Below are 20,745 nucleotides of genomic sequence, written 5' to 3'. Positions count from 1 at the left end.
TGGGAAGGGACTGAGACAGGGTTGTAGCCTCTCCCCGATGTTATTCAATCTGTATATTGAGCAAGCAGTGAAGGAAACAAAAGAAAAATTCGGAGTAGGTATTAAAATCCATGGAGAAGAAGTAAAAACTTTGAGGTTTGCCGATGACATTTTAATTCTGTCAGAGACAGCAAAGGACTTGGAATAGCAGTTGAACGGAATGGACAGTGTCTTGAAAGGAGGCTATAAGATGAGCATCAACAAAAGTAAAATGAGGATAATGGAAAGTAGTCGAATTAAGTCGGGTGATGCTGAGGGAATTAGATTAGGAAATGAGACACTTAAAGTAGTAAAGGAGTTTTGCTATTTGGGGAGCAAAATAACTGATGATGGTCGAAGTAGAGAGGATATAAAATGTAGACTGGCAATGGGAAGGAAAGCGTTTCTGAAGAAGAGAAATTTGTTAACATCGAGTATAGATTTAAATGTCAGGAAGTCGTTTCTGAAAGTATTTGTATGGAGTGTAGTCACGTATGGAAGTGAAACATGGACGATAAATAGTTTGGACAAGAAGAGAATAGAGGCTTTTGAAATGTGGTGCTACAGAAGAATGCTGAAGATTAGATGGGTAGATCACATAACTAATGAGGAGGTATTGAATAGGATTGGGGAGAAGAGAAATTTGTGGCACAACTTGACTAGAAGTTTTTTTTTTTTTTTTTTTTTTTTTTTTGTGGTTTTAGGGCGCAAAACTGCTATGGTCATTAGCGCCCGGTCCGTGACTGAGGAAATAATAAAAACTGAAAATGGAAAACAGCAAAAATGGGAATGAAACTCAAATAATTGGAGACACTAAAAGCAGAAACAAGGCTTAAAAGTCCACTACAGAGAGGGGTTGATGGTCCCCGATAAAACTTCAAATGACTGACGTCATTTCACTGTCACTAATAAACTGTAGAACGCGGTCGGCTGAGCGCGTGTCATCTGCTAAAATCGACGATAGATCAGGCGATAGCTGGAGACGGGAGCGTAACGGATTAAAATAGGGGCATTCAATTAAAAGGTGTCTTACCGTCCACAGCTGAGAGCAGTGGGGACAGAGTGGGGGAGGATCGCCGCTTAAAAGATGTCGATGGCTAAAAAGAAAGTGCCCTATCCGGAGTCTAGCGAAAATCACCTCCTCCCGACGACGCGTTCGGGAGGAAGAGGTCCAAGCGCAAGGAAGGGCTTTCACTTCCCGCAATTTATTTCGGGGAAGTGTTGACCAATGTTCAAGCCATAAATGAGCAACTTTGCGACATAAACCGCTCTGTAGATCGGTGAAGGGAAGCGACTGAATAGCTGGCCGAGGAAGAGAGACTGCAGCCTTGGCCGCTATATCGGCCGCCTCATTCCCACAGATACCAGCGTGTCCCGGGAGCCAGAGGAACGCCACCGAGACGCCCCCCAGGTGGAGCGAGCGCAGACAGTCCTGAATCCGGTGGACCAAAGGGTGCACAGGATAAAGAGCTTGGAGACTGAGGAGAGAGCTGAGAGAATCCGAGCAGATTACGTACTGTATACACTGATGGCGGCGGATGTAGTGGACAGCCTGGAGAACAGCGAAAAGCTCCGCAGTATAAACCGAACACTGGTCGGGAAGCCGAAAGTGATTTGGGGCGTCGCCAACAATATAGGCACTCCCTACACCCAACGATGTTTTCGAGCCGTCGGTGTAAATAAAGGTGGCGTCCGTCATTTGTGCACATAGAGCAGCAAATGCCCGACGATAAACAAGTGAAGGTGTACCATCCTTGGGAAATCGACAAAGGTCACGGAGCAGACAGATCCGGGGACGGAGCCATGGCGGTGCTGTACCCCAAGTTGTCAAGAAGGTTTTAGGAAAGTGGAAGGAAAGAGAATGGAGCAGTTGACGGAAGCGGACTCCTGGGGGTAGTAGGGAGGAGGAGCGGCCTGCATACCCTACATCAAAGGAGGCGTCAAAAAAAGGGTCATGGGCTGGATTAGCAGGCATGGAAGACAGATGGCTAGCATAACGGCTCAGAAGGACCGCTCGCCGATTGGACAGCGGAGGTTCAGCAGTCTCAGCATAAAGGCTTTCCACAGGGCTAGTGTAAAAAGCTCCAGACGCTAAACGTAATCCACGGTGGTGGATAGAGTCGAGACGCCGAAGAATAGACGGCCGAGCAGAGGAGTAGACTATGCTTCCATAATCCAATTTCGAGCGCACTAAGGCGCGATAGAGGCGGAGAAGGACCACTCGGTCCGCTCCCCAGGAGGTACCATTCAGGACACGGAGGATGTTGAGCGTTCGCAGACAGCGAGCCGAAAGATAGGAAACGTGGGAGGACCAGCACAGTTTTCTGTCAAACATAAGACCCAAGAATTTAGTGACGTCTGAAAACGGAAGGTTGACAGGACCTAGATGTAAGGAGGGCGGAAGAAACTCCTTACGTCGCCAAAAATTAATACAAACGGTCTTACTGGGAGAAAAACGGAAGCCGGTTTCGAGGCTCCAAGAGTGGAGGCGATCGAGACATCCTTGAAGACGGCGTTCAAGAAGGCTGGTCCGTTGAGAGCTGTAGTAGATCGCAAAATCGTCCACAAAGAGGGAGCCCGAGACGTCAGGAAGGAGACAATCCATAATTGGATTTATAGCGATGGCAAACAGTACAACGCTCAGCACGGAGCCCTGGGGTACCCCGTTTTCTTGAGAGAAAGTACGGGAGAGAGTAGTGTTCACCCGCACCCTAAATGTTCGCTCTGCCATAAATGCGCGAAGAAAAAGGGGCAGCCGGCCTCGAAAGCCCCAAGAGAACAGTGTGCGGAGGATGCCTGTCCTCCAACAGGTATCGTATGCTCTCTCCAGATCAAAAAATATTGCTACCGTTTGGCGTTTCCGGAGAAAATTGTTCATGATATAAGTGGAGAGAGCAACAAGATGGTCAACTGCAGAGCGATGCTTTCGGAATCCGCATTGGGCAGGTGTTAAAAGACTGCGTGATTCCAGCCACCAAGCTAAACGGTAATTCACCATACGCTCCAAAATCTTACAGACACTACTCGTGAGAGAAATGGGGCGATAGCTAGAGGGGAGATGTTTGTCCTTTCCAGGTTTCGGAATGGGAACGACGATAGCTTCCCGCCATCGTCTGGGAAAGGTACTGTCGGTCCAAATTCGATTATAAAGGCGAAGGAGGTAACGCAGACTATGGGTTGATAAATGCAGCAACATTTGGACATGGATACCATCCGATCCAGGGGCGGAGGAGCGAGAAGAAGAGAGGGCATGTTGGAGTTCCCGCATGGAGAAAACAGTATTGTAGCTTTCGCGATTTTGAGAGGAGAAAGCAAGAGGTCGCACTTCCGCTGCACGTTTCTTCGGGAGAAACGCTGGCGGGTAATGTGAAGAGCTCGAAATCTCAGCAAAGTGCTGACCCAATGAGTTAGAAATTGCGACGGGGTCCACTAAGGTACCATGCGCGACAGTGAGCCCAGAGACCGGGGAGAAACTAGGCGCGCCTGAGAACCGTCGAAGCCGACTCCAAACTTCCGAGGCGGGAGTGAAGGTGTTAAAGGAGCTAATAAAGAATTGCCAGCTTGCCTTCTTGCTATCGCGGATGACGCGACGGCATCGCGCACGGAGTTGCTTATAGCGGATACAGTTTGCCAAAGTAGGATGGTGACGGAAAATGCGAAGAGCACGTCGCCGCTCACGGATTGCGTCACGGCATGCCTCGGTCCACCAAGGAACTGGGGGGCGCCGGGGCAATTCGGAGGTGCGTGGTATTGAACGTTCCGCAGCTGTAAGAATAACGTCGGTAAAATGTGTGACCTCATCGTCGACGCTGGGAAAGCGACGGTCATCGAATGTCGCTAGAGACGAAAAAAGTGTCCAATCGGCTTGGGCAAACTTCCAGCGTCGCGGGCGCATATATGGCAGTTGAGGCTGCAGCCTAAGGACACATGGAAAGTGGTCACTCGAGTGTGTATCATCAAGGGCGAACCATTCGAAGCGCCGAGCAAGCGGAACAGTACCGATCGCAAGGTCCAAATGAGATAAATTTGTCGTGGAGGCAGACAAAAACGTGGGGACCCCAGTGTTGAGGCAAACTAGATCCGCTTGGTGGAAGACGTCTAGCAATAGGGAGCCACGTGGACAAGGATGTGGAGATCCCCAAAGCGGGTGGTGGGCATTGAAGTCCCCAACCAGCAAATAGGGGGGTGGAAGCTGACCAAGAAGATGAAGGAGATCAGCTCGTGCCATCGGTGTGGATGATGGAATGTATACAGTACAAAGAGAGAACGTGTATCCAGAAAGGGAAAGACGGACGGCGACAGCTTGGAAGCAACTGTCTAAGGGGATTGGATGATAATGGAGAGTATCATGGAGAAGAATCATGAGTCCTCCATGGGCTGGAGTGCCTTCCACAGAGGGGAGGTCATATCGGACGGACTGAAAATGAGGGAGAACAAAGCGGTCATTAGGACGCAGCTTTGTTTCCTGAAGACAGAAGATGACCGGCGAGTAGGATCGTAAGAGGATTGACAATTCATCCCGATTGGCTCGAATGCCGCGGATATTCCAGTGGATAATGGACATAGGGTGAACAGAAAATGGAGGAATGTGACCAAGGGTGCTGTCAACTCAACGACTGCTCAGAGCTTGCGACCGACAGCATGGAATGGCAGTCAGCCGAAGGCAGAAGATCCTGATCCATAGGTTGGTCAGGAGCAGCTCCTGCCACCAGCGATCGGCCGGTTGACCGGCCACCAGCAGTGCGCCTCGGCGACACAGAAGACGGCCGCGGGCGATTTCCGCCAGGTGGCGCTGTGGATGGGACACGCCTTGGCGGAGAAGGAGAGGAACTGGGTTTCTTTGTAGCCTTCTTGGAAGTATGAGGTTTAGAGGAAGGAGGAACCGATGGTGGTGAAGTTGCCGTACGTAAAAACTCTTCACGAGTATGCTCTTTCTTCGAAGACTTGGTGTCTGACTTTTGGGCTCGAGATTTAGCAGAACCCGACGAAGGGTGAGCAAAAGAGTGGGCAGGCGAAACTGGTGAAGTTGAACGGGCGATCTTTGCGCTGGCCGATCGGACGACTGTGGCACTAAAGGTGAGGTCGCAAGTCTGCGTGGCCGCCTCCTTTGTTGGCCGAGGAGAAGCAAGGACAGTGCTGTATTTGCCTGTCTGAGGCACGGTGGGCTGTCGACTGGCGAATAATTTCCGAGCAGCAAAGGTCGACACCTTTTCCTTCACTCTTATTTCCTGGATGAGCTTTTCGTCCTTAAAAACTGGGCAATCTCTAGAGGAAGCAGCGTGGTCACCCATACAGTTGATGCAGCGAGGGGATGGAGGTGGACAAGCACCCTCATGGGCATCCCTGCCACACGTAACACATTTGGCCGGATTAGAACAGGACTGGCTGGTGTGATTGAATCGCTGGCACCGATAGCAACGCGTAGGGTTTGGGACGTAAGGACGAACGGAAATTATCTCATAGCCTGCTTTGATTTTCGATGGGAGTTGCACTTTGTCAAATGTCAAAAAGACAGTGCGGGTTGGAATGATCTTCGTGTCAACCCTTTTCATAACCCTATGAACAGCCGTTACGCCCTGGTCTGACAGGTAGTGCTGAATTTCTTCGTCAGACAGTCCATCGAGGGAGCGTGTATAAACTACTCCACGCGAGGAATTTAAGGTACGGTGCGGTTCCACCCGGACGGGGAAGGTGTGTAGTAGTGAGGTACGCAGCAATTTTTGTGCCTGGAGGGCACTGTGTGTTTCTAACAACAGGGTGCCATTCCGTAATCTGGAACAAGACTTTACAGGACCAGCAATTGCGTCGACACCTTTCTGAATAATGAAAGGGTTGACTGTGGAGAAGTCGTGACCTTCGTCAGACCGAGAAACAACAAGGAACTGTGGCAACGATGGAAGAACTGACTGTGGTTGAGACTCAGTGAACTTACGTTTGTGAGCAGACATAGTGGAAGGTGAGGAAACCATTGCGGAAGAATCCCCCATGATTACCGGCGTCTCCGATGGCGCGCTCCTCCCTTGTGGGGGCCCTCTCTGAGGGCACTCCCGCCTTAGGTGATTGTTCACACCTCAGGTCACACCTCCCGACAAACGGACGGAGGGACCAATCGGCACTTTCGGAAGGTATCAGCTCGGGTAATCACCCCTCCCTGGGCCTGGCCGTTACCAGGGGGTACGTACGTGTCCTACCTGTCTACCCGGGGCGGGGAATTACGCGTTACCCCGTCACCGGCTACGCATGGAAGTGCGTGGGTCGGCCTTCAGACACGCACAGGGAGGGAGAAAGGGAAAGGGAAAGGAAAAAAGAGGTCTCAAACGCCGCAGCGGAGAAAAGGGTAGAGAGAAGAAGTAAGGAAAAGAGAAGGACAAAGGAAGAACGAAGACTTACAAGTAAGGAAGGCAAAGAATGTGGTACATTTACAAGCGTCCGTCTCCGGACGTAGGCACAAACCATCCCCCAGAGGGGGAGAAAAGGAAGGAAAGAGCCAGAGGTGAGGGGGGGGGGGCGAAGATGGGGGATGGGGAAGGATGCGGAAAGGGAAGGTATGCAGCCCGGAAAGGAAGGAAGGCCACATCAGCTCGGGGTCCCGTGCTCGCTACGCACGTATCCACAAAAGAGTTGTGGATCCCCTGGGGGGAACTTGACTAGAAGAAGGGATCGGTTGGTAGGACATGTTCTGAGGCATCAAGGGATCAGCACTTTAGTATTGGAGGGCAGTGTGGAGGGTAAAACTCGTAGAGAGAGACCAAGAGATGAATACAGTAAGCAGATTCAGAAGGATTTAGGTTGCAGTTGTTACTGGGAGATGAAGCAGCTTGCACAGGATAGAGTAGCATGGAGAGCTGCATCAAACCAGTCTCAGGACTGAAGACCACAAGAACAACAGTATCTTTGATGGACTGCTATTACTTCTCCGTCACTGTCTGTCGTAAGTGAGTTCGGGTTGCGAGTTCGGGTCTCCCAGTCAGTTGGAACATCTCGGGAGCGCAGTCCGGACCTGCCAGTCAGAGAGTTGCAATGCAGCACTAGTGCAGTCGGGACGCGTTTCAGCTCGTCGATCATTCATTAGTCGGCTGTGTGTGTGTGTGTGTGTGTGTGTGTGTGTGTGTGTGTGTGTGTTTGTTTTAAATGCTGTCGGCATACTAGCTCTGAAAGGTCGGTCGTCTCAGCCGGTGACGTGTAACTGGTAGTCTGAGTGCTTCTGGGCCAGTTCAAATACCATCTTGTGGAACTCGGGTCGGTCCTTTCCTGGTGCAGGGACGTCGGTTAGCCAGTGGGCGTGTTTCCTCTGCACGGTGGGGACAGAGCCAGTATTTCCGCCGTCGTGTGTCTGGAAGTGAGTGGGAGACGCACAAGCAGTGCCGTCGCAGACGGACCGGCAGGCAGTCGGTCAGTTGTTGCGGACGAGGGAAGTTATTTGCGGGCGGTGCAGTCAGCTGGTCCATTGGCAGCCCCTGCGCAGTGACGGATCGTGTGTGGAGCTGTCATTTATAGAGTAATAAAGTCGTCAGAAGATCAAAACAAATTGCAAAACGAATTAGAAAAGGTATCTGAATGGTGTGAAAATTTGCAGTTGACCCTAAACAAAGAAAAGTGTGATGTCATTCACACGAGTGCTAAAAGAAATCCGTTAAACTTCGGTTACACAATATATCAGTCATATCTAAAGGCTGTAAATTCAACTAAATACCTAGGAATTACAATTAGAACAACTTAAATTGGAAAGAACACATAGAGAATGATGTCGGGAAGGCTAACCAAAGTCTGTGTTTTATTGGCAGGACACTCAGAAAATGTAATAGACCTACTAAGGAGACTGCTTACACTACGCTCATCCATCCTCTTTTAGAATACTGCCGTGCGGTGTGGGATCCTTATCAGATAGGACCGACGGAGTACGCGGAAAAAGTTCAAAGGAGGGCTGCACGTTTCATATTATTGCGAAATATGGGGGAGACTGTCACTGAAACGATACAGGATTTGGGCCGGACACCGTTAAAAAGAGGCATTTTTCGTCGTGACAATTTTCTCACGAAATTCCAATCGCCAACTTTCTACTCCGAATATGAAAATATTTTGTCGACACCGACCTATATGAGGAGAAACAGTCAGCACAATAAAATAAGGGAAATCAGAGCTCGTACGGAAAGATATAGGTGTTTGTTCTTTGTGTGTGCTATACGAGATTGGAATAACATAGAATTGAAACAGGCAGCAGCCCTAGTAGCTGGTACGAAGGGAAGGCGCTCTGCCAAGCACTCTGCAGCGGTCTCCACTGTACTGGACCTACACGCACAAGTATCGCGTTAAAGGCTTTCTTAATTCAATGTGAGGCCCAAGATGAAACAAAGTTACTCCCTGTAAATAGTCTCTATTTACTTATACAGGACGAGTCAGGAGGAAAGGTACACGCTTTGAGGGGTGGCATACAAACGTGTGTCCTGTCGTCAGCAGTTTCCGAGGAAAGTAATGAAAACAATGGGAAACAGAACAAATGCAGGTGACGCATCTCGCAGCTCTCGTAGACGGTGGCCGTGTTGCCGATCTGATCTCGTTCGCGCAGTCCTTTACTCGAACGGACCTGTAAAATACGGGCTAGAAGTTCCTCCTCTGCGTCTACTCTGCACTCGAAGTCTTTGTCTCGAGCCGACCCCACAGATATCGATCAAACAGAATAAGATCGAGTAACCTCGGTCGTCGAGAAATGACTCCGACAGTGACCGATTCGGTGTCGAGGACACGTTTCGGTAAGGTACCGTGTTGCCGGCCGTACGGAACGTGCGGGAGCTCCGTCGTGCTGACAGTACGTACCACATCGTGTTGCCGAAGGAATATCCTCCGAGAATTCTGGTAACCCGTTATGAAAGAAATCGAGACGGTTATGTAAAACGACTGAATCGATACCACACCACACTGTAGTGTGCAGGTTTTCGTCTGCTCACACGTGAGAGTCGCAAACGATATCGATGCCTTTGCGGACAAATGTCGACTCGGGTGTGAACGGGATATGTGGAATACAGAGTTCACCGGCAACGGTCGACTGACAGAATTCCTTTTATTCGGCACCGTCTCCGGCACACGGACGTCGCGCACTCGGTCGACGGTACGGACGCGGACTCTGCTCCGCGACTGTGGAATACTGAGCTGTGCACGTAGTCTTCTAGTGCCGGTAGCTCGGCTGCATTCGAGAAAGTTGTCAGTTTCACTAGGATCTCGTCAGAGAGGACATTCGGATACTATACACACTGGGAAGCGTACAACGCTCAAGTGATCTGACAAATACCTCACTAAATACCCTGCTACCTGGAACTCTGCAATTAGGAAACTGTCATTCCTACTCACGAACAGTAGTTCTGGAATTCCCATTGCATAACCCGCACACAAAGATTTTGTCACCCTACTCTGCAAGTGTGAAGACGTGTGGCATTTTCACTGACCGACACTGTTTCGACCGTACACGTAACAACACCGTCGTCCAATGGTGCAAAACAGTAGTACCGAGACGTGAGGTAAACGACGTTTACACTTGCAGGACTCGACGCCCCACCGCGAACGAGTGAAGTGTGTATCGAAACGGTCGATAAAGATACGCCAACGGCCTCGCTGCAGTGACAACACCGGTTCCCGTCAGATGGCCGAAGTCGAGCGCTGTCGAACTGGGCCGGCACTCGGGCGGGTCACCGTCAGGGTGTGCGCGTCTGACGGGCGCTGTCGGCGAGCACGCCCTCGTGAAGCCGATCGAGGAGCTACTCCGCCGAGAAGTGGCGGCAGTGGTGTACCGACCGCGTGCCCCTCCGTTGCCGCATCTGGTGACACCTCAGGTCCGAGGACGACACGGCGGCCGGGCGGCACTGTCCGGCCGTCGAGGCCCGTTCGGATAGTGTTCGATTTTTATGTAGCCTAACGTAAGTACGGTTCTATTCTTACGTCGATGCTGGCGAAGAAGTTCGTGCGACCGGTGCCCGTGATATTCGAACGACCGTATGTCGAGTACGCTTAAGAAAAGGGCATATGTATATCTGAAGTTTTTTATTCAGAATCACCAATATTATCATTACTTAAAGATGCACCTTTCCTTCCAACTTACCCTATATAATTTTTCTGTATTCTGAAGTTTGCATTCCAGACATATAGCTGTCACATACTGTGTTACATTATCATCAGCTGCTATTGTGTTAAAATAACTGATTCTATTTTATGTCTCAGCTATCTAAAACTTTAAACTGTATATCACACTTATATATATTGAACAACATTTGATAACTATGGGCATAAAACCATACGTTTTGAAAGAGGCTCTTCCCACAGAAGTTAAAACCTACAGTATGTATGTGTGTAGATGAAAGCTATAGCAGAATAAAGATCAGCAGAGTACTATCAGAGCATTTTGGAGTCAGGATTGGTCTTAGCCGAGGAGACACATTATTTCTGATACTTTTTAATTTAAGTTCAAAAAAGATAGACAGCAAACACAAAACATTAAGCTCAACTGAAATAAGACTGCAATAACCCGATAAATCTGCTCGGATATACAAGTCGTTCTAATATGTGACAGCAAAAGAAGTTGCAGCTCAAAACCAAGTTCTCAGAGAAATATCACGAGGTAAGCCGGGTCACAAAGTAACGAGGAGAGAATAGACTACACGGTCACGAGCAAGGCACCCGACGGTCAAACTCCGATAACAGTCGATCGATTCAGTTTTAAATGAATATACGTACTTAAATCTTTGGAAAGCATCTTTAACAAATAGAACAGAGTGGAAAGAGAGTTTAAGACGAGGATCACAGAGGCAAATAGAGTATATTTTGACTTCCAGTACATGTCGCACAGTAAACCTGTTTCGGGAAGTTTTAAAATCGGACTGTATCACAGTGTAATTCTCTCAGTAGCTCTATATGGGTCAGAAACATTTGAATTGAGGAAAGCAGATGAACAAAAGCTGTTACTCTCTGAGAGAGAGGTATTAACTCTTTCCAATCCAATTTTTCTATCAGCTGCATTCTCCCCAACTCTTATTTATTTTATGCAGATTATTAAGCTACTGTTTTAAAAAAATAAAATGGAATAGAAGTTCACTCGAAAACTATAGTTTCTTTTACGAGGCGTAAAAAAAACCGTGTAATTATTTTTTTTAAAGCTACGTATTTTCAAATTATTTGCAAAACAACCTTATCCTCTTCAAAATACTCTTCATTACAACCGATACATTTGGCCCACCGGTGTTTCTACCGTTTGAATCGTTTTTTGCACACACATTTAGAAATGGCTGACTGCTCCTCCACCATTTTTTTCTCGACTTCACCAATGTAGTCAAATCGGTGTCCTTTCGTGCCCTTTTCCGTGTCTATGAATACGAAGAAGTTACACAGAGCCAGGTGAGATGTGTGGGGCAGCAGAACCGTGCCATTTGTAGCCGAGAACTGGCTAACGGAGACGGCTGTGGGTGCAAGTGCACTGTTGCGGTGGAAAGACCGGTCTCCTGTCTGCCACACAGCTCCGAGCTATCCCTCTAATCTCTGACAACTGATCAATGCCTCGTCAGCACGAGCTCTCCATTTTGTTCAATATTTTTGTCAATTCGGACAGCTCTTGGACGTCCGAAATGAAGTTTGTAATCAGTGAACATGTTGCCATTTTTAAATCCAGCAAACCACCCCTACACTCTTTGGATTCTAACACATGAATTGAATTCTTCCTCTGAATCCTACTGTATTCTCATCTACAACCAAATTTCTTTTAGATACATAAAGTTCTTTGCATTTACTGTAAACATACTAACACTTGTCACGTTGCTCCCTCTCATACATTGACATCAAAATATCTGAGAATGGGTGCGGGAGAAGGGGAGGGGGTGAGAGGGAGGAGGGGGAGGGAGGGGGGCGGAGGGAGGGGGGAGGGAGGGGGGCGGAGGGAGGGGGGAGAGAGAGGGAGGGAGGGAGAGAGAGAGAGAGAGAGAGAGAGAGAGAATATCCCTGAAAAATGGAGTTCGTTCCAGCCGGTCTCCTGTAAAATAGTCAACTAATTCTGCCTTCAAATTCAGGGCCATGTTCAGTATTAAACAATGGAAAGCCTTCATTTCTTCTCACGGAACATCCCTCCACGAGTGCCACATTGAACGTTTTGTACGTGATGTTACTTTCTGCATTATTTCTCCAGCATACATATTTGTAGCATTCAAAGTTTCACTAACAAGATTTTCTGTGAAGAACAGTTGGAAATATTCGAGTTCAGATTTTGGTCACACACCATGAGGAATGGTGGTGAAACCTCTCTGGATGACACAAAAAGGAAAACTTCTCTAGATCACTATCACCACTGGGATAAATTTTCCAGATATTTGAACAGGTTCTGTCTCTTCAGTTTCCACTCCATCAGTATATTGCAATTCGTTAAAATGTGTATCGATGCACACAACAGAAGTTTCTACACAATCACATTCTCCTTCGTCCTCAATGTCTTCGAGAAGCCACCTGGCATCATCTTCATCACTTACACGTTCTGTAACGGCCATTATTCTACTTGAAACGTGCGAATGCAACACACTTTGAGTTGTCAAATCTTCATACTAACAACGGAAACTCCCCACGGCACCCCCGTCAGATTTAGTGGTTAGTTGCCCCGTTGCATAGTCTGTCAAAAACGGAACACAGATCGAGCACCAGAACGGGAAGAATGTGTACTGAACTGTGGAAAAAAGAAGAAAAATGGAAACAGTGAATGGTCCAAATTTAATATCTCTATTATTGAGCAATGTTAATAGTCATCGTGTTGTGATTGTGTGGTCACGGTGTTGAACTGCGATGCAGGAGACCTGGGCTCAAATCTCACCTGATCCAATTTTTAAATTTTTTCTTCTTCGTCTTCTTCTTCACAAAATTACGAACTTTCCATCCAGTCACTGATGGGTGTGTTCGCTGTATTCAAATTTGTGTCTGTGTTGTGGCATAACATCAGTTTGTAAGAAAGGGACCTCCTATTTGTTCTACACAGATACCACACGTTATGCCTCTCGCATTCCGTTTTGGAAGTTTTGACTCTTAAATTCCTTCATTGTAACAGAGTTCACACCTGTCGATTTGTTGTTTTCATTTCTCTGAGAGGTCTATGCGGCATCTCGCCTGCTCTCGCTATTCGTCACAGAATACGAGTCGTGTGGTAAGAATATACTACCGTCACAGGTAAATGTGACGAACAGTGAGAGCAGGCGAGATGCCGCACAGACCTGTCACAGAAATAAAAAAAAACAAATAAACAGGTGTGACCTATGTAACAACAACAAAATTCGAGAGTCAAAACTTCCAAAACGGAATGCAAGAAACATAATATGTGGTGCCTGTGTACGTCTGGAGGTCCCTTCGTTACATGTCGCTGTTGCAAACTGACATAATGCCACGACACAGATAAATTTGAATACAGTGAACACACACATCAAAGACCGGACGGAAAGTTCGTAATTTTGTGAAGGAAAAAAGAAAAAACTGGACCGGGTGAGATTTGTACATGGGCCTCCCAGACGCAGGTCAACACGTGACAACACAACCGTGACACAACAACTATCAACGTTGCTCGATATATAGATATTACATTTCGACTGTTCACTGTTTTATTTTTCTTCTTTTTCCACAATTCAGTACACATTCTTCCTGTTTTCATGCTCGATCTGCATTCAGTTTTTGTCGGAGTATCCAATGTGTCAACTTACCACTAAATCTGAGGGTGTTTGACGGGGAGCTACCCTCGCAAATGCTGCCACGATCCCAGCAAATTCCAACAACGGAGCTAACGGAATGCACAATATAATGCAATCTCAGCTGATATCAGAGATGTAGTCCTGGGGGGGGGGAGGGGGGGGGAGTTGAGGAATATATTTGGCCCCGAGAAGAATCCCAACGTACTGGACTGCAGGACAGTAAAAAAACTAGGAACTGGCAGAGCTATGCTCATAAGCTGATATTAGCAAAAGGACGAAGAAAAGAAGACAGACATCCGATTAGGACAGAAGAGAAAAGACTATTGCGAGAAGTGTTCTCACGATCTGTGAAGGGCAGAGGGGGCTGAGAAAGACCACAGAAATCCCGGAAACACGATACCGACAATGGTACAGAGGCGATGGGCCTGAAAAAACGAGAATGGGGCGCAAAAAACAGGCACAGAATTGTTTGGTAAAGGAAGAGAGAGAACACATACTTTGTCCGAGACTAATGCAACAATCGAAACAACGAGGACAGATCATTATTTCTGTCATTAAAGAGTCACGAAACGACTTCATAAATTGAGTACGGTTATAGCAGAAAAAAATTTGCTTCTACATATGTGCGGAAAAAGTAAAAAGTACGGGTATTTAGTGATATGACGTTCCTATACAAGCAGGTAATATTACCATGAAATAATGTACACATTAAACGAATACTTGTCGTGTGTGCAGTTTTTACTGCACATTATTCGTTAGTACATTTCTGCTGCGACTACATTCGAAGTACCTCCCTCTCGAGGTCCCGTACTCGAGTCACGAGCACGGGAACAGCAGCTGAGGTCAGGAGTAACGAGCGAGCCCGACGGGTGGGCTGACAATCTCTAACTGTGAGGCTATTGTCAGCACACTCGACTGCTGAAAGAGCTGTCTACAAGATGTTCCACTCATTACACACTTCTGTGCCACAAACACATTATTCCTGAACAAGGGGTTGCCCCACAACATGATGCCGTAAGGGTTTACTGTGTGAAAATAAACAGAAAGTTTTTTCCCCTCCCCCACCCCCCAAAGTTATTGCCTATAATGCAAAAACTGTAGAGCTTAAACATTTCAGATCTTCCAACTCCAGTTCTCATAATACGAACACTTATTCTATCCCTCGTGACTTACCGTATTTACTCGAATCTAAGGCGCACTTTTTTTCCGGTTTTTGTAATCCAAAAAACCGCCTGCGGCTTAGAATCGAGTGCAACGCGGAATTTCTGAAAAATGTTGGTAGGTGCCGCCACAACTAACTTCTGTCGTCGAATATATGTAGCGCTTCGCAGGCACAAAGATAAATACTGGCACCAAAACCTTTGCGTCAGTAAATAAATTAAAAAGAAAGGTGGAAGACGAGTTTTTTTTTCTCCGCCCTGAGTTTCGACCACTGCATTTTCATACATTAACCAACAAAGTAAATACAAATTCCGTATTGTTCATCTTCGAATGTAGTAGCATTTCAATGCACTACGAAAATCCGGCTGGCAAGACTGTTTGGGATGTTTGTCAAAATGGCCAACTCTGCGTTCTGAATTTTTTCCTACCTGTGAGAAGAGAGGGTTACTAATAGGAACTTTTATAAATTGTGAATCACATGCAATATTCTCTTCAGCATAATAATAATAAAGAATGTAAAGATTTTGCCATGTATTCTTTCGTGTTTGCTGCTATCTCATTTAAATCCTGTCTGCCTAATAAACTACGAAACTAGAGTGAGACAACAGCAAACGCGGAAGAATATACATATCATGGCATGTTTATATTCGTATTATTCTTATGCCGAATAGTGATACAGTCAGAAATGAAGCACGGCAATTTATTAGATTTTTAAATCTAAGGTGACTCTAATTTCTGTGCAGAATGTAATGTACCAAAAGACGCGTCTGCAAAGATTTTCAAACGGAGAAAAATTTTCGCTGAACTATCGTTCAGAACATCTTCTATCGTACGCAGTCTATTATTTGGTTCTTGTTGATCATTATTAAAGAAAGCGGCAGTGTAAGTAACAACAAATAGCAGTCTCTTGCCATTGTTTCGCTAATGAGACGATTCCTCTCTTTTTTAAAAAAAATTGTTAAACAGCGGTAGCGCGCACAAAAGTAAGCCATGCCGCGAGCGGCGACAGGTCGTAAACACTGATTATCGGAGTGCGACAAACAATGCATGACACAGTACAGTAATGCATTTTCAGCTTTGAGTGATGTAAACACGTATAAAAAAGAGAACGGCACTTATTAGATGAAAGAAAAATAAGCAATCAATTCAAACCAGACGAAGCACGTGAAAAAGGAAGGGTACCCGTATAAATACGGACGGAGCGCCTGACGCATAGCAGCGGCTACCTGGTAAAGCTTAACTGCTAAGCTTACGACTCGAACCAAACTACTATAGCTGTATCGTCATTCATTTGACCTAAATTGTGTCTCATATTACAATGGACCAACTTTGTTTCGATTTGGAGGTGCGGCCTAAAACTTTTCTCTCTCCTTGAATTTCGAGTCTCAGATTTCTGGTGCGGCTTAGATTCGGGAAAATTTTTTTTTCCTCGATTTCGAATCTCATATTTCAGGTGCGGCTTAGATTCGAGTGCGGCTTAAATTCGAGTAAATACGGTATTTTTAACAGTACGCTTACGTGTCGTGCAGAAAACAGAATTAAATGTATCCCATTTTCCCAGGAGGTTTGTGAATACCACCAATAGTTTTGTGAGACCACTGAAGCTTACTCTGGAGGAGAAGAAACTTACACTGTACAGATCTTAAGTTTCCTTTGTTTACAATAGCATTCACTGAACTTCTTCAAAGCACCTCGTACACTACCAGAAAAAATTAGGACACCCACTGTGAGTTTTACAACTTATCCAAAATTTATTGTAGAAACAATACATATGGAGTACATGAAATGATACATTTACAGATCAATATCTCAAGCAGATTCGAGGTACCACCTGTGGACTCGGTCAGTACACAGTACAGGCCCCACAGGCAGCAATGCCGACACAGTCTCCGGCACGCAGCCGATCGTGAAGGTGACAAATACTGTCTCGGGATACGTTATTCTGCACCTGCTCGATCTGTAAGAGTTGCGAGCAGACAAATCACACGAGTCACTCACTCCTGCCGTGCCAGACTCGAGACGAGTCCGGCAAACGTACGGGCCGCGGAAGTTGTCGCCAAGTTTTACGTGCCGAATGTCGACGGACATTATCCTATCGCGACAGCACATCACCTTCTCAATGCGAAAACAGAAGAACTGACGAGGCGAGATTCCCCGCACGTAGAGCTCGAGCTGCCAAAAGTGAATGTGAGCTGTAATTTATAAGGCTAGGTGTGGTCTCGGTGTGTCTAGCACGAACACAGTGTTCGGGACGGAGCTCACCAGTTTTATGCAGTACGCGCAAACACCCGTCACTCACGTGCTTTCACCACCGAGTCCTGCAGGTGATCCTCCGAAAGCGTCAGTCGAACCGTGCAGGCTGACACTGAGGCGCGAGTAGAGGACGGGCTACGGGTGTGCGCGACTGTAGATACGCTGCTAGCAATCGCATCGGGGCAGTTTGTGGTCGCACTCGTGTGGTCACATCTGTTCTCATCTGCAACGGCTGCCTTTACACTACGACAGTCTCGGCAGGTTAGGTTCGGAACCTCGTCTACGAGTGTGAGAATGCTCGCGTGTCCACTGCTGCCAACATCGTAGCTCGAAGGATGTGGTACATCTGACTCGTACGACAGTTCTCCGAAACGACTGTATCGCCACTCGAAAAGCGATAACTTTTTCTCTCTCAAACTTGCCGAGTAGGCTGTAGGCCGCACGAGTGCACCCTCGCGGCGTGGTGCCGGCTCACTCGACAAATCTGCATTACACTGACACTTAGGCTACACACATTCCCTTTTAAAACGTAGACATAGATGGCACTCTGGTAGTTATGCGGTGTACCCAGTTAAGTCGAGGCTCTCCGTGTGAAATTCCAAACGGTAGTCCGATCTAACGGTGAGTTGCAGCGTTACAATTCTCGCAGTTTCGAAGATGGTCGCGTACGAGGTCAAAGTGCTAGCATCACTGCAGCGGGCATAGTGCCTGTGAATTTAACAGTACGTTTCTGACACTCATCGGAAAATGGCGGTACAGCAGCGAGGCGAGATATAGTTTTGTGTGTGCGGGTAAGAATTCGTCGAATTCGACCCGAATACCGAGAGGCAGGTTTCCGATCGCTCTTCCACGACAGCACCCCAGTGCACGAAGTGAAGATCGTGTACGAGTTTTTGGCCAGCAAACAGATCACAGTCGCGGATCACCCAACATATTCGCCATACCTGGCCCCCGAGAGAATTGTACTGCAATACTAAATGCATTTCCAAAAAAAGGGATAAAGTTATTGTTTTGAAACACTTTTAACCCTCAAGTGGGCACACCTTTCTACAAAGTACTCCAATCACAAATCATATTGTCTAGTACATTCCATTGTTGTTTTACAATTGTGAGCCCGAACCTACTCCTCGATTACTGCTTCAGCTGACACAGTGATAAGTTTTCTCGTCACAAGTCCAAGTGAGCAGCAGTAATATAAAATTAAACAGCGAGTGAGGTGAGAAAAAATTCAATCCGTGCAAGAAAATCACCCACATTAAGAGCTAAAACCACAATTCTACAATTAGGCAGTTGCGTACAAGGTAATTAGTAGCCAAATAAGCAGTTCATTGGGATCTGATGCAACCGCACAGTTTAATGCTTCGGGTGGATCATTACTGTAGGGTAACACCTGTACGTGGCAACAGAATGATACGATGAAAGTTTATTTTATTGTTGCTTACTCAAGCAGTGCTTTAGCTCACATAATGCAAGTTTGTTTTATCATGTTTAATTAAACTAAATTAAACTCTGCATTTGCTCGTACACGTTAACTTCGGTAACAAAGTCCACTATTCTTTACACGTGTACAAATTACACACATTATGAAAAATGGCGCACCTGCCAAGGTTAAAAAGATTTCAGCTGTGCATCGATTCAGGGAGGAGACTGTTTTGAATAGATACAGTGATTCTGTGACTTAATTTTCATAGCCATAGTACTAACAGAACTGGAATAAACATAGTATGGCACTAGCATTTGAATGCAGCCAATTTGCCAATTACTTAGAGCCAAGTGGTTTATACAGTAACACGACAAGCTAGCCAGTGAGCCGTCATCCTCTGGACATACATAAGGGAACTTCACCAGCTTTGCCTAGTCACTGAAGATGGAGGCTTCCATCAAAAGCTCGAAATTTTATCAGAATTTGATATGTCAAGTGATCTGAGAACTTATGTTTGTAACTGAAGAAAGGCATTGTATATTATCAAAATGAGTTATTGTGCCAAACACATGAGACAAATACCTAAGACAGCATGAGATAGCTACTTTGGTTATGGGGGAAACTAGGGAATGTTGTTGTTGTTGTTGTTGGTGGTGGTGGTGGTGGTGGTGGTGGTGGTGGTGAAGTGGGGGCTGCTACCACCACCACCACCACCACCTCACTATCCAACAGACTGTGAGCTCCTTTGCAGCTGGTTGGTATTTTAACTACGAGAGATATCATACAAATTCCTTCGACCACACAGTGACACTGCTCACACCGTCACAAGACTGACGTCATCCACTGTCATCCTGGAAAATTAGGGAGTCTCTCGAGCAGACTTTTACGGACCATTTCTAACCTGTAACGGAACGGGAACTTCGTCATCTGGCCTCAACTCCGGCAGGGCCGTGACGCTCGCCTCCACGCGGCCCACAGTCTCCTCCCGCAGCGCCCCTCGCAGGTGCATGGCGTACTGCTTCAACCTGGCTTCCGTGTACTGCAGGTCCTGGAGTGGGGTCGCCCAGTACAAGCGCCATTGCCGGCCGACAATAACTGAAAATGTGACGAGTATGTTATCGACTGTACTCGAACTTACAATTCTCTCTCTCTCTCTCTCTCTCTCTCTCTCTCTCTCTCACACACACACACACACAGCATGAACATTATATAAACTGCAGGGTTGGATTCATGACTGGAAATGGGAGAAAAAAAGATCCTATGAACACATGTCCATAAATGTATCATTGCCACGGTAGACGGTGGTAACGAATGACAGTTCCTCTGAGCACACATCACATGTTCCTTATGTCTTGTAGATGATAGGGACAGTATCAGTTGTCGTGCAGGATACACACAACCGTACTCTGGCTTACACCATGTTGGTAGGCCACTTGCTGGGAGCATGTACTAGGGTTCATCTCAATACACCACAGATCCCGGTCCTCCAAATCTGGTGTACGCACGGTCCACCACCTCCCTGCACCTTTGTCTGTCTAAAAGGACACCCGATCACACAAATTCCCAAAAAGGGCTCGAAATGTTGTGTGATGTGGTCGGTGTACGTGAAGATACTCATTTTGGTTTAGCCGTGCTGCCTCTCGAACATTTCCATCTGCTCGGCCGTACACGATCGCTATCTCAGCTCGTTCCCGAGACAAAAACCGGGCCGTTTACATCGTCCTGCGTCAATCACACAGCCTGCAACACACAAAGAACACGTAGCACCTGGTCAGACAAACTGGCATTCGTCAGTACCATCTACTGTGGCAATGATGCATTTCCAGACATATTTGTAGGACCTTTTTTTATTTCATTTCCAGTCTGGAATCTATTCCTGCAATTTGTCAGTTTCATAAATGTTCACCTTGTCAGTTTTATTGACATTCACCACACATAATTAAAAAAACAGTGTTCTGCCGGGTTTGACTTACGACAGGTTTGATGCGGCCAGCCACGAACTCCTCTCTCGTGTTAACCTCTTCATTTCAGGCTAACACCTGCATCCGACATCCTCAATTAATTACGAGGTATTTATTGTAGTTTCCGGACACGAAAAAGTAAAGTAAGTACGAGGTATTTTTCAATCTCTGTCTCACCCTCCAGTTTTTACCCTCTGCAGCTTCCTCTAGCAGTACACATGTTCAATCATCCTTG

The 20,745-nt window shown here is 46.7% G+C and overlaps 1 protein-coding gene across 2 annotated transcripts in view; it reads right to left on the bottom strand.

Moving 5' to 3' along the window:
• LOC126214860 (uncharacterized) overlaps positions 1–20,745 on the bottom strand; it is a 147,827-nt gene that overhangs the window by 36,892 nt on the left and 90,190 nt on the right. For both annotated transcript variants that reach the window (XM_049941496.1, XM_049941497.1), the window contains exon 3: positions 19,451–19,644. In XM_049941496.1, the coding sequence (XP_049797453.1) occupies positions 19,451–19,644 (194 nt within the window). The remainder of the gene's footprint in view (positions 1–19,450; positions 19,645–20,745) is intronic.

Source organism: Schistocerca nitens, chromosome 12 (genome assembly GCF_023898315.1).
Source record: "Schistocerca nitens isolate TAMUIC-IGC-003100 chromosome 12, iqSchNite1.1, whole genome shotgun sequence".
NCBI classification, from domain to species: domain Eukaryota; kingdom Metazoa; phylum Arthropoda; class Insecta; order Orthoptera; family Acrididae; genus Schistocerca; species Schistocerca nitens.
Note: the sequence above shows the minus strand (reverse complement) of the source record. Positions and strands in the feature narration are given on the sequence as shown.